A 14,637-nucleotide genomic window follows, 5' to 3' on the forward strand; every position below is an offset into this window, starting at 1 on the left:
TTTACCAGATTTAACATCTACTATATATAGCTATTTATTATTTATAGCTTTACCCGATTTAACCATCTACTATATATAGCTATTTATCATATATAGCTTTACCAGATATAGCTTTACCAAACTATAAATAAGCATCAGGCTCCATAACCTAACATTTTGCACCAAAATCATGTGACCTTTTCGGTCTTTCATGGGGAATAATTTAGGGTCACGTTATGAAAAACTATAAGAAAGGAGTTAATTGTCTTAGCCATGAAATTAGAACCTCTTAGACCTCCCGTGGTACAACATGATCATGATTTAAACTACATCGCTTGGAACTTAAGAAACCTTGAGCATATATATTCAGACTATGCCTCTTGAAATACATGAAGCCTTCGGCCTAGGATTTCAGACTGTATCGGAGGACAAACCCTAGATACGGATTTAGACTATGTCACTTGAAACGCATGAAGCCTTAGACGTAGGTTCATGATAAGTATCGTAAATCCTAGGGGGAGTGTTTTGGAGAACGAACCAAGAACAAAACAATAACCTAGAAAGTAACCAAGAAGAAGATAACAATTAAGAACTAGAACATGGATCAAGATCCAAGTTCTAAAAATAAGAACCTAGAACCTTAGCACTATGACCCTGTATGATCATGATAAGATGTCACAAGTTAAGAACATAACTAAAGGGCCTAAGTACTTCCAACAAAAGCCAGAATAGTAAAAGAACGAGTCTTTATATTCATTCAATGTTTTCCATGTTTTTGAGGTAAACAAAGAGTTGGTCGAGGTCGGGAGCAGACTCTAGAGTGGGTGTCATAGACAAGTCTCATTAGTCATCCTCCACACCCTTTTGTTTTAAATGTTTTTGTGTTTGTAAATTATTTTGTGTTTTAACTACTTAGGTATGAACCAACACTATTTTTATATAATAATCGTATAATGTATATTATATTTTAAATGCTATTTGTTTTATTTCGCGAGAAAATTTGCCCGTCCTTTCTAGAGTCGATCTAGTCCCAGTCCTTACAACCGAACAAAAAAAAAATGTTAACCTATGAATCAACTCAAATTTTTCGATCTTTTAAAAAATGTAACCTAACCTAAATTGAAAAAAAATAAATCCAACCCAACCCAAACTTTATTATTTACCTAGGATAGTAAAAATAATTTTAATTTTTATAGCTACTAAATAATTTTAAATTTTAAAATTTTCAAGTATTTTTAAAATCCTTATCCACAAAAATTTAGAAAATAATGATTCCTAACTCACGACTTTTGTGGTTCTTGCATGTGACACAACTTGTTATATTTAAGATTTTGGTTTATTATAATTATTATTTTTAATTTATAAGTCAAATTGTCAATGATTCCTTTATTTTTTAATTTTTAAGTTTTAAATTGTATACATAATAAATAACTTGAAAATTAATTATGAATATAAACAATTAGAAAATTTATTATTCAATGGAGTCGATCTACATTGATTGGTTGGTTGACTCGGTCAACTATATTGTTTGGTGATAGGATTTTGGCTACCTACAGCTTTGTCTTGTCAGGAATCACGAATCTCAACAATGGTATGATATTGTCTACTTTGAGTCTAAGCTCTGATTTGATTTGGGCTTCTCCAGAAGGCCTCGCCCCAATGGAGATAGTATTCTTTGATTATAAACCCTCGTGATCATTCTCTAAATTAGTCGATTTGGGAATGAAAGACTGAATGACCGACCAACCCGCTACAGTAATTCTATAAATTTCTATGAACTCGCTTAAACATCATACCCGTAAACTTTACCACGATCAACCATACTTAACCTACGTTAATTTTTTCTAAAAAAAAAATTATATTTATCTTAACAATTATAATTAATGAAAAAAAAAAAAAAAAAGAGAGGATAAAATTGATTTTGTTACCAAGGTTCTGAAGGCCAAGCCTTGAGGTTGGCGAGCTTTGTAAGAAGGTGCCTCCATTTTTGGATGTTGGGGTTATGTTCTCCAAATCTGTGTTGATGTTTAGCAAAAGCTTCAGCAAATGTTCCTGTCTGGTTCCGAATATGAGAAGGATCCACTCTATAAAAGATGGGCAACACCAGCATCCCAAGCCGGTCGTGGCATTCAAAGATCTTACCCAGCTCCTCAAGGCACCACCTCGAAGAAGCGTAGTTTTCTGAGACCACAACGAGCGCGATTCTGGACGCTTCAATGGCAGCGAAGAGATCGGAAGAAATGTCTTTGCCTTCTTCGATCTCGTCTTCGTCTCTGAAGGTGGAGATTCCTTTGCGTATTAAGGCGTTGTAGAGATGGTCTGTGAAGCCGCCACGGGTGTCTTCCCCTCGAAGCTTAAGAACACATTGTATTTCCATTTACCATTTGAACCAGAAGAAGAAGATGAAGAAAGCATCATGGGTTTGGTCTGATCTAAACAGCCTTCGAACCAAACATGTAGTGTGTGAGACTTCTTTCTAAAGGGGCATTAATAATTCAACTCCCTTTAATGTAATGTCATTGTCAATCGTACCTTGCCTTCATCTAAAATATATATAATAGTAGTGTGTGTTAAGAATGATACTCTGATACCATATTAAGAATGAGGAACAGAAGTGGGCTCGAAAGTCCAAGAAACATAAGTGGTATCGAATGCCCAATATTCATTGATGTTAACAACGTTTAAATAGGATCACAGCTATCAACTAAATCCCTTCCGGGACTTCCTCAAGCTTGCAATCCCTCAAATTTAGCTTTGTAAGAGAGTACAAACAAGCCAGTAATGGGATCCCCAAAAAAATTCTTTCTAAAGATATTGTCTCCGTCTTCCCTTCTTCGTGTGGTTCCTCTCACATCGAGCNGATCAAGATCCAAGTTCTAAAAATAAGAACCTAGAACCTTAGCACTATGACCCTGTATGATCATGATAAGATGTCACAAGTTAAGAACATAACTAAAGGGCCTAAGTACTTCCAACAAAAGCCAGAATAGTAAAAGAACGAGTCTTTATATTCATTCAATGTTTTCCATGTTTTTGAGGTAAACAAAGAGTTGGTCGAGGTCGGGAGCAGACTCTAGAGTGGGTGTCATAGACAAGTCTCATTAGTCATCCTCCACACCCTTTTGTTTTAAATGTTTTTGTGTTTGTAAATTATTTTGTGTTTTAACTACTTAGGTATGAACCAACACTATTTTTATATAATAATCGTATAATGTATATTATATTTTAAATGCTATTTGTTTTATTTCGCGAGAAAATTTGCCCGTCCTTTCTAGAGTCGATCTAGTCCCAGTCCTTACAACCGAACAAAAAAAAAATGTTAACCTATGAATCAACTCAAATTTTTCGATCTTTTAAAAAATGTAACCTAACCTAAATTGAAAAAAAATAAATCCAACCCAACCCAAACTTTATTATTTACCTAGGATAGTAAAAATAATTTTAATTTTTATAGCTACTAAATAATTTTAAATTTTAAAATTTTCAAGTATTTTTAAAATCCTTATCCACAAAAATTTAGAAAATAATGATTCCTAACTCACGACTTTTGTGGTTCTTGCATGTGACACAACTTGTTATATTTAAGATTTTGGTTTATTATAATTATTATTTTTAATTTATAAGTCAAATTGTCAATGATTCCTTTATTTTTTAATTTTTAAGTTTTAAATTGTATACATAATAAATAACTTGAAAATTAATTATGAATATAAACAATTAGAAAATTTATTATTCAATGGAGTCGATCTACATTGATTGGTTGGTTGACTCGGTCAACTATATTGTTTGGTGATAGGATTTTGGCTACCTACAGCTTTGTCTTGTCAGGAATCACGAATCTCAACAATGGTATGATATTGTCTACTTTGAGTCTAAGCTCTGATTTGATTTGGGCTTCTCCAGAAGGCCTCGCCCCAATGGAGATAGTATTCTTTGATTATAAACCCTCGTGATCATTCTCTAAATTAGTCGATTTGGGAATGAAAGACTGAATGACCGACCAACCCGCTACAGTAATTCTATAAATTTCTATGAACTCGCTTAAACATCATACCCGTAAACTTTACCACGATCAACCATACTTAACCTACGTTAATTTTTTCTAAAAAAAAAATTATATTTATCTTAACAATTATAATTAATGAAGAAAAAAAAAAAAAAGAGAGGATAAAATTGATTTTGTTACCAAGGTTCTGAAGGCCAAGCCTTGAGGTTGGCGAGCTTTGTAAGAAGGTGCCTCCATTTTTGGATGTTGGGGTTATGTTCTCCAAATCTGTGTTGATGTTTAGCAAAAGCTTCAGCAAATGTTCCTGTCTGGTTCCGAATATGAGAAGGATCCACTCTATAAAAGATGGGCAACACCAGCATCCCAAGCCGGTCGTGGCATTCAAAGATCTTACCCAGCTCCTCAAGGCACCACCTCGAAGAAGCGTAGTTTTCTGAGACCACAACGAGCGCGATTCTGGACGCTTCAATGGCAGCGAAGAGATCGGAAGAAATGTCTTTGCCTTCTTCGATCTCGTCTTCGTCTCTGAAGGTGGAGATTCCTTTGCGTATTAAGGCGTTGTAGAGATGGTCTGTGAAGCCGCCACGGGTGTCTTCCCCTCGAAGCTTAAGAACACATTGTATTTCCATTTACCATTTGAACCAGAAGAAGAAGATGAAGAAAGCATCATGGGTTTGGTCTGATCTAAACAGCCTTCGAACCAAACATGTAGTGTGTGAGACTTCTTTCTAAAGGGGCATTAATAATTCAACTCCCTTTAATGTAATGTCATTGTCAATCGTACCTTGCCTTCATCTAAAATATATATAATAGTAGTGTGTGTTAAGAATGATACTCTGATACCATATTAAGAATGAGGAACAGAAGTGGGCTCGAAAGTCCAAGAAACATAAGTGGTATCGAATGCCCAATATTCATTGATGTTAACAACGTTTAAATAGGATCACAGCTATCAACTAAATCCCTTCCGGGACTTCCTCAAGCTTGCAATCCCTCAAATTTAGCTTTGTAAGAGAGTACAAACAAGCCAGTAATGGGATCCCCAAAAAAATTCTTTCTAAAGATATTGTCTCCGTCTTCCCTTCTTCGTGTGGTTCCTCTCACATCGAGCTCCGCCTGTTCGACGTCGCCCAAATTTGTTTTCTATTTCCAAGCTTTAAACATCTGGAAAAATTTAAGCTTTTGAGAGAAGTCATCTTTATTCGAGGCATTTGAAATGTTGATAAGATTTTTGCAGTTGGTTAAACTCCGCACCGGTAGGTGATCCAAGCTTGCAATTGATGAAGATAGGCTTGATATGAAGGTGTCATCCAGATGCAGTTCCATCCTCTACGCTAAAGTACAAGATTTTTTCTCTTCTTTGAATACGACATCTCTATGTACATGAAATTTCTCATGTTGTAGATCATTGAGCCTATGTGACTTGGTCCGGTTAGATAAAAGCCTAAGATTTATTTATTTAGCTTTTACACGTTCTTAGGGTAGAATAGTTATTTAAATAAGGGAATGTAATGAGAAACTAATTACAACTTTTTTCAACAAAGGATCATTTCCTTCATTTATTTAGCTTTTACACGTTTTTAGAGTAGAATAGTTATTTAAAGTGAATCTAATGAGAAACTAATTACAATTTTTTCAGCAAAGTATCCCAAGTTTCATTCTCTCCGCTATTTTTATGCTTTCTGCTCTCATTTTCTTCCAACAAATTTACTTCGCTGTTCCATCAACGATTTCTTCTCACCCATTGTCAAAAGGCAACAAGTGGTATCAAAGCCAGGTTTAATCCACCGGTGGTATATCATTGCAGAAGAGCCGACTTTATCAAAAATCAAGTTGATTAGTTCACTTGGGTAGAACATAGACCTAAAAACACACAACACACAGGTCTCAAGTTTAAGTAGAAGAAAATGCAAAGCACGAAAATACACACATCGTGGGGTCCAACCCGGACAGACTCACTCGGTGATCGGAAGACTGCGCAATGTCGAGCAGCGGAAGAAGAATGTCGCTTCAGCTTGTCGACAAGCAGGGTCGTCTTCTCCTCACTGATGAGGAATGGCCTGCACACCCGAAGCTCCGCGATAACTCTGGCAGAGCAATGGGTCCATCGGCGCTTTAAGGAGTCGACTGATGGCGGCTAATCCAATGCTCGAACTGCGGGAAGAAGGGCCATGCCTGAAGCTCCGTGACAACTCTGGCAAAGCAACAGTTCCACTGAAGCTTTAAGGAGTTGATTGATGGCAGGCCAATCCAATGCTCGAACTGCGGGAAGAAAGGCCACCTGAGCAAGAATTGCNATCTTTTAAAAAATGTAACCTAACCTAAATTGAAAAAAAATAAATCCAACCCAACCCAAACTTTATTATTTACCTAGGATAGTAAAAATAATTTTAATTTTTATAGCTACTAAATAATTTTAAATTTTAAAATTTTCAAGTATTTTTAAAATCCTTATCCACAAAAATTTAGAAAATAATGATTCCTAACTCACGACTTTTGTGGTTCTTGCATGTGACACAACTTGTTATATTTAAGATTTTGGTTTATTATAATTATTATTTTTAATTTATAAGTCAAATTGTCAATGATTCCTTTATTTTTTAATTTTTAAGTTTTAAATTGTATACATAATAAATAACTTGAAAATTAATTATGAATATAAACAATTAGAAAATTTATTATTCAATGGAGTCGATCTACATTGATTGGTTGGTTGACTCGGTCAACTATATTGTTTGGTGATAGGATTTTGGCTACCTACAGCTTTGTCTTGTCAGGAATCACGAATCTCAACAATGGTATGATATTGTCTACTTTGAGTCTAAGCTCTGATTTGATTTGGGCTTCTCCAGAAGGCCTCGCCCCAATGGAGATAGTATTCTTTGATTATAAACCCTCGTGATCATTCTCTAAATTAGTCGATTTGGGAATGAAAGACTGAATGACCGACCAACCCGCTACAGTAATTCTATAAATTTCTATGAACTCGCTTAAACATCATACCCGTAAACTTTACCACGATCAACCATACTTAACCTACGTTAATTTTTTCTAAAAAAAAAATTATATTTATCTTAACAATTATAATTAATGAAGAAAAAAAAAAAAAAGAGAGGATAAAATTGATTTTGTTACCAAGGTTCTGAAGGCCAAGCCTTGAGGTTGGCGAGCTTTGTAAGAAGGTGCCTCCATTTTTGGATGTTGGGGTTATGTTCTCCAAATCTGTGTTGATGTTTAGCAAAAGCTTCAGCAAATGTTCCTGTCTGGTTCCGAATATGAGAAGGATCCACTCTATAAAAGATGGGCAACACCAGCATCCCAAGCCGGTCGTGGCATTCAAAGATCTTACCCAGCTCCTCAAGGCACCACCTCGAAGAAGCGTAGTTTTCTGAGACCACAACGAGCGCGATTCTGGACGCTTCAATGGCAGCGAAGAGATCGGAAGAAATGTCTTTGCCTTCTTCGATCTCGTCTTCGTCTCTGAAGGTGGAGATTCCTTTGCGTATTAAGGCGTTGTAGAGATGGTCTGTGAAGCCGCCACGGGTGTCTTCCCCTCGAAGCTTAAGAACACATTGTATTTCCATTTACCATTTGAACCAGAAGAAGAAGATGAAGAAAGCATCATGGGTTTGGTCTGATCTAAACAGCCTTCGAACCAAACATGTAGTGTGTGAGACTTCTTTCTAAAGGGGCATTAATAATTCAACTCCCTTTAATGTAATGTCATTGTCAATCGTACCTTGCCTTCATCTAAAATATATATAATAGTAGTGTGTGTTAAGAATGATACTCTGATACCATATTAAGAATGAGGAACAGAAGTGGGCTCGAAAGTCCAAGAAACATAAGTGGTATCGAATGCCCAATATTCATTGATGTTAACAACGTTTAAATAGGATCACAGCTATCAACTAAATCCCTTCCGGGACTTCCTCAAGCTTGCAATCCCTCAAATTTAGCTTTGTAAGAGAGTACAAACAAGCCAGTAATGGGATCCCCAAAAAAATTCTTTCTAAAGATATTGTCTCCGTCTTCCCTTCTTCGTGTGGTTCCTCTCACATCGAGCTCCGCCTGTTCGACGTCGCCCAAATTTGTTTTCTATTTCCAAGCTTTAAACATCTGGAAAAATTTAAGCTTTTGAGAGAAGTCATCTTTATTCGAGGCATTTGAAATGTTGATAAGATTTTTGCAGTTGGTTAAACTCCGCACCGGTAGGTGATCCAAGCTTGCAATTGATGAAGATAGGCTTGATATGAAGGTGTCATCCAGATGCAGTTCCATCCTCTACGCTAAAGTACAAGATTTTTTCTCTTCTTTGAATACGACATCTCTATGTACATGAAATTTCTCATGTTGTAGATCATTGAGCCTATGTGACTTGGTCCGGTTAGATAAAAGCCTAAGATTTATTTATTTAGCTTTTACACGTTCTTAGGGTAGAATAGTTATTTAAATAAGGGAATGTAATGAGAAACTAATTACAACTTTTTTCAACAAAGGATCATTTCCTTCATTTATTTAGCTTTTACACGTTTTTAGAGTAGAATAGTTATTTAAAGTGAATCTAATGAGAAACTAATTACAATTTTTTCAGCAAAGTATCCCAAGTTTCATTCTCTCCGCTATTTTTATGCTTTCTGCTCTCATTTTCTTCCAACAAATTTACTTCGCTGTTCCATCAACGATTTCTTCTCACCCATTGTCAAAAGGCAACAAGTGGTATCAAAGCCAGGTTTAATCCACCGGTGGTATATCATTGCAGAAGAGCCGACTTTATCAAAAATCAAGTTGATTAGTTCACTTGGGTAGAACATAGACCTAAAAACACACAACACACAGGTCTCAAGTTTAAGTAGAAGAAAATGCAAAGCACGAAAATACACACATCGTGGGGTCCAACCCGGACAGACTCACTCGGTGATCGGAAGACTGCGCAATGTCGAGCAGCGGAAGAAGAATGTCGCTTCAGCTTGTCGACAAGCAGGGTCGTCTTCTCCTCACTGATGAGGAATGGCCTGCACACCCGAAGCTCCGCGATAACTCTGGCAGAGCAATGGGTCCATCGGCGCTTTAAGGAGTCGACTGATGGCGGCTAATCCAATGCTCGAACTGCGGGAAGAAGGGCCATGCCTGAAGCTCCGTGACAACTCTGGCAAAGCAACAGTTCCACTGAAGCTTTAAGGAGTTGATTGATGGCAGGCCAATCCAATGCTCGAACTGCGGGAAGAAAGGCCACCTGAGCAAGAATTGCTGGAGAAAAGCTCAGGGAACAAGGAGAAGACCCATGTGACTAGATCCGAGGAGGAAGAGCAGGCTCTTTTCATGGTGAGTGCATCAGTCCTACCTGACGTCCCCAATTCCAATTCCAAATCCATGGAGGTAATCGACGGTGGTGTAACTGCTCTGGTGAATGTCGAACTCGAGGAAGAGCTCCAGCTGGGTGTAACAAAGGCACTGCCTGGGAAGCCAATTCAGCTGAAGGAGGAGCGAGTGTTCGATCAAATCGGTGAAAAAGGCGAGCAGCGAGAGCACCGACGATGAGTCCCAACACAGGGGCAACAAACCATATGAAAGGGTCCAGGCCTGCTTTCTCCGAGCTTAATTCGGTGATTCGCGGGATGGTAAAATTTGGCGACGGCTCCGTCGTCGAGATCGAAGGGCGTAGCGCCATCTTGTTCATCGGCAAGGAAGGTGAGCACCGTAAACTGACCGGCGTCTACTTCATCCCGAGTGATATGAACCAAGAGACATCAATCATACAATANCGAAGCTTAAGAACACATTGTATTTCCATTTACCATTTGAACCAGAAGAAGAAGATGAAGAAAGCATCATGGGTTTGGTCTGATCTAAACAGCCTTCGAACCAAACATGTAGTGTGTGAGACTTCTTTCTAAAGGGGCATTAATAATTCAACTCCCTTTAATGTAATGTCATTGTCAATCGTACCTTGCCTTCATCTAAAATATATATAATAGTAGTGTGTGTTAAGAATGATACTCTGATACCATATTAAGAATGAGGAACAGAAGTGGGCTCGAAAGTCCAAGAAACATAAGTGGTATCGAATGCCCAATATTCATTGATGTTAACAACGTTTAAATAGGATCACAGCTATCAACTAAATCCCTTCCGGGACTTCCTCAAGCTTGCAATCCCTCAAATTTAGCTTTGTAAGAGAGTACAAACAAGCCAGTAATGGGATCCCCAAAAAAATTCTTTCTAAAGATATTGTCTCCGTCTTCCCTTCTTCGTGTGGTTCCTCTCACATCGAGCTCCGCCTGTTCGACGTCGCCCAAATTTGTTTTCTATTTCCAAGCTTTAAACATCTGGAAAAATTTAAGCTTTTGAGAGAAGTCATCTTTATTCGAGGCATTTGAAATGTTGATAAGATTTTTGCAGTTGGTTAAACTCCGCACCGGTAGGTGATCCAAGCTTGCAATTGATGAAGATAGGCTTGATATGAAGGTGTCATCCAGATGCAGTTCCATCCTCTACGCTAAAGTACAAGATTTTTTCTCTTCTTTGAATACGACATCTCTATGTACATGAAATTTCTCATGTTGTAGATCATTGAGCCTATGTGACTTGGTCCGGTTAGATAAAAGCCTAAGATTTATTTATTTAGCTTTTACACGTTCTTAGGGTAGAATAGTTATTTAAATAAGGGAATGTAATGAGAAACTANTAGGTTACAATAACATAATGGTTAATTATAGCCATTAAATATGAATGTTACAACTCTTGGAATGACTTTAGTAGTTTCATTTTGAGGCTATATAAAGTTATGTAATCATTTTGAGGCTATATAAAGTTATGTAATCATTTTGAGGCTATCACTGAGGCTTAAGGCTAACCTTGTGAGCCTGGGTCAACTTGATGAGGCCGGTTGCTTCATTTCCATCGAGCGCGGGCTACTCAAAATCTACGATGATCGATGACGACTACTCACGCAAGTGCGACTCACGGCAAACCATCTTTACATCCTGGAGTTGGAGATAGGGCAATCGGTCAACCTCTCGACCAGGACCGAAGAAGTAGCTTGGAGGTGGCACGCAAGGTACGAGTACCTGAACTTTCCTACTCTACAAAAACTACACAAGGAGGAGATGGTGCACGATTTACCGACAATCTAAGGCGTGAACAGGCTGTGCGACGGGTGTCTCATTGACAAGCAGAGGCGCATCCCCTTTTCGATTCAAACATCCTATCGCATCGGTGAGACGTTGGAGCTCGTGCACGGCGATATCTGTAGGCCCATCAAGCCAGCAACCCCAGGCGGCAAGACCCCCTTCCTTCTGTTGGTCAATGACAAAAGCCACTTCATGTTGCTGATCTTGCTGCAAGCGAAAAGTGAGGCGGCAGAGGCAATTAAGCGCATTCAAGTGCGAGCAGAGATCAAATGCGAGAAGAAGATGCAAATGCTGCACATGGACCAAGGCGTTGAATTCTCCTTAGTGAGCTTCGGTAAGTATTGTGACAAGCTTGGCATGCAGCGGCAACTAACGGCGCCCTACTCCCCCCAGAAGAACTGGGTGGTGGAACGCTAAAATCAAACCATCTTTGGGACAGTAAGGTCATTGGTGATGATGGCTAGGATGCTGGGGCGTTTTAGGGAGAGGCGGTAATGTCTACCTCCTCAATCGTTCACCAACAAGAAGCCAGCAGTACATCATCATCGAGTGTTCGGCTGCATCGCATACATGAAGGTCGCGCGTCCCCACCTTACCAAGCTCGATCCTAGGGGGCTGAAGGTCGTCTTCATTGACTACAAACTGTAGAGAAAGGCGTACAGGCTTTATGATCCTACAGGGGACGCAAGCTCACGTGTCGCGCGACGTCATCTTCGACGAGTGCACCTTTTGGCAATGGAATGACGTGACTGAGGCGGACCAAAACCCAAATGAATTCACAGTGGAGTACCTCGTCACTGAACTGGGAGAAGGAGGAGCGCAGCATTGAGAATCGTCACCACCGCCAGCAGCTGCAGCCCCTGAACTAGTGTAGTTTGCAACACCACATACTGCAGATTCGACGCTGGATGCCAATCAAGGATGATTTGATGGCCAGGTACCAAATGATGGAAGACCTAGTGGGAGGAGGTGAACCACCTAGACTGGTGGCACGCGAGCTTGAAGAAGAGGTGATCCAACTGCATGCCATCAGCGCGGATGAAATTAACACCTTCGCCGAAGCCGAAAGGAACCCGTGTTGGTTAAAGGCAATGCAGGAAGAGATGGCGTCCATCACTGAGAACAAGACGTGGAGTCTTGAGGACATGCCGCCGGGACACCAAGTCATAGGGCTCAAATGGGTCTTCAAACTGAAGCGTAACGAAGAGAGAGAAGTTATGAAGCACAAGGCTCGTCTAGTAGTGAAGGGCTACGTCCAGAAGTAAGGAGTGGACTTCGAAGAGGTATTCGCAGTGCTAGCAAGGTTGGAATCTGTCCGCCTATTGCTGGCGATCGTGGCACATCATTCTTGGGAGGTCCTCCACATGGACGTGAAGTCCACTTTCCTCAATGGAGAGCTGAAGGAGACCGTCTATGTCTGACAACCACCGAGCTTACTGGACAACGACAACCTTGATAAGGTATTGCCCCTGCATAAGGCACTTTATGAGCTTTGGCAAGCATCACGAGCCTAGAACGCGAAGCTCCACAATACCTTGTTGCTGCTGAAGTTTAAGCGTTATGCCACTGAGCATGGAATGTACACGCATGGCCAAGGCGAGCAGCGACTGATCGTGGGAGTGTACGTCGACGATCTCATAATCACTAGAGGCGACATGGAAGCCATTGAAAGATTCAAGAGGGAGATGTCAAAGAACTTCAAGATGAGCGATCTCAGCGTGCTCAGCTACTACCTCGGCGTCGAAGTGCAACAAAGTACTACCGGCATCATCATCTTTTGAGGTGTGTACGCAAAGAAGCTGTTGGACACAGCTGGGTTAGTGGACAGTAACCCTACAAGGACACCAATGGAGGCCCGACTACAACGGCAGTCGACTCCACCAATTACCGTAGCATTGTTGGGAGCCTGCGTTATCCGGTAAACACACGCTCTGACCTTGCTTATTCCATTGGATACGTGAGTAGGTTTATGGAAACACCTAGGGAGGAGCATCTTGTGGTTGTCAAGCGCATCTTGCTCTATGTGGCCGAAACCAAAGGCTAGAGTGTGAAATACTGCATAGGGAGAGGAAAGGAGAAGTTTGAGCTGGTCGGCTACAGTGATAGTGACATGACCGGTGACGTTGATGATCTTAAGAGAACCAGCAGGATGATTTACTTCCTCTCAGGCGGCACGATCTGCTGACAATCAACTAAGCAAAAGGTAGTTGCTTTATCTTCTTGCGAAGCAGGGTACATTGTCGCTTCAGCGACAACAACAAAGGGGGTCTGGCTTGAGCAACTGATGGAAGAACTCAACGGAAAAGAAGGCGATCCACCAATGCTTTACGTGGACAACAAAGCTACGATCTCCCTGATAAAAAATCCAGTTTTGCACGACTGGAGCAAGCACATAGAAATCAGGTTCCATTACATTCAGGATTGTACAGATTGGGGGCTTATCAACATTGACTTCATCTGAACAGAGGAACAGCTTGAAGACATCTTCACAAAGTCTCTGGCGCAGGTAAAATTTGAGGAACTACGTTAAAAAATCAGAGTTCAAATAATAAGGTAGATATACCATAGGTTTTAGGAGGAGATTTTTAGATAAAAACATGAGGTTTCTTTATTTAGCTTTTATACGTTTCTAGGGTAGAATAGTTATTTAAACGAATGAATCTAATGAGAAACTAATTACCGCTTTTTTGAGCAAAGTCAAATCCCAAGTTTCCTTCTCTCTGTTATTTTTACGCTTTCTGTTTCCATTTTCTTCAAACAAATTTCCTTTGCTATTCCGTCAATGATTTCCTCTCACCAATTGTCAAAAGACAACAGGTCCCATCCTCTACGCCAAAATGCACAATCTTTTGGCGTCTGTCATCAGACTTTTTGATATATGGCTTTGCAGTTTTAACATGAGTTGTACAACCAAAGACTCTCAGGTACTCGAAGTGAGGATATTACTGAAGCATTCTTCGTAGGGGTTGTGAGTGTTCAAGGCCTTTGTCAGTAAACAGTTTAGAAGATAAACAGCATGTCTTATTGCTTTACCCTAGAAAACCACTTGGACTTATAGTGTCCATTATGGTGTAGTTCCTTTGTATGACCACACCGTTTTGTTGTGGAGTGTACGGTGCGGTGAGTTGACTCTAGAATAAGAACTCGATACCTTGGTCGGTGCACAAGGTTTTCAGCTTGTGATCAGACTCGTTTTCAATGAGTTTTTAAACTTCTTAAACATGTTGGAGAAAAGGATATCGAAAGAGATAGGAATAGATAAAATAGATCAAAGCTGTAGTGCTTTATTATTGTTTTCTCACTCAATTCTTAAAGGGTTACACAATTACAGTATTTATAGGCCTATACACTGGACCTGAAATAGTAAATTATAAAAATCTAGATAAACTCAAATCTACTCACAATCTCCTAGAATCTTCTAAAATTTCTTAAAATCTTGGTAGTTTTAATACTTTGAATCATATCTCAACTACTTTAAATCATATCTCCATTTTGAATATTTTGAATCATATCTCAACA

General features: G+C 39.5%; 3 protein-coding genes across 3 annotated transcripts in view; all 3 read right to left on the reverse strand.

Moving 5' to 3' along the window:
• LOC111796786 (TMV resistance protein N-like) overlaps positions 1–2,356 on the reverse strand; it is a 14,940-nt gene extending 12,584 nt beyond the window's left edge. Inside the window, exon 1 of the mRNA XM_023679544.1 lies at positions 1,908–2,356. Coding sequence (XP_023535312.1) covers positions 1,908–2,356 — 449 coding nt within the window. The remainder of the gene's footprint in view (positions 1–1,907) is intronic.
• A 1,805-nt stretch (positions 2,357–4,161) lies between these two features.
• Positions 4,162–4,614, reverse strand: LOC111796787 (TMV resistance protein N-like). The gene has a single exon (XM_023679545.1). The coding sequence runs from the start codon at positions 4,612–4,614 to the stop codon at positions 4,162–4,164; it is 453 nt and encodes a 150-aa protein (XP_023535313.1).
• Positions 4,615–7,116: 2,502 nt separating this feature from the next.
• LOC111796788 (TMV resistance protein N-like) lies at positions 7,117–7,569 on the reverse strand. The gene has a single exon (XM_023679546.1). It carries the CDS (start codon positions 7,567–7,569, stop codon positions 7,117–7,119), a length of 453 nt encoding a protein of 150 aa, XP_023535314.1.
• Between the last annotated feature and the right edge of the window lie 7,068 nt (positions 7,570–14,637).

Source organism: Cucurbita pepo, chromosome LG06 (assembly GCF_002806865.2).
Source record: "Cucurbita pepo subsp. pepo cultivar mu-cu-16 chromosome LG06, ASM280686v2, whole genome shotgun sequence".
NCBI classification, from domain to species: Eukaryota; Viridiplantae; Streptophyta; class Magnoliopsida; order Cucurbitales; family Cucurbitaceae; genus Cucurbita; species Cucurbita pepo.

Coding starts and splice junctions, on each gene's coding strand:
- LOC111796788 (XM_023679546.1), bottom strand. CDS start 7,569: ATGGAAATACAATGTGTTCTTAAGCTTCGAGGGGAAGACACCCGTGGC.
- LOC111796787 (XM_023679545.1), bottom strand. CDS start 4,614: ATGGAAATACAATGTGTTCTTAAGCTTCGAGGGGAAGACACCCGTGGC.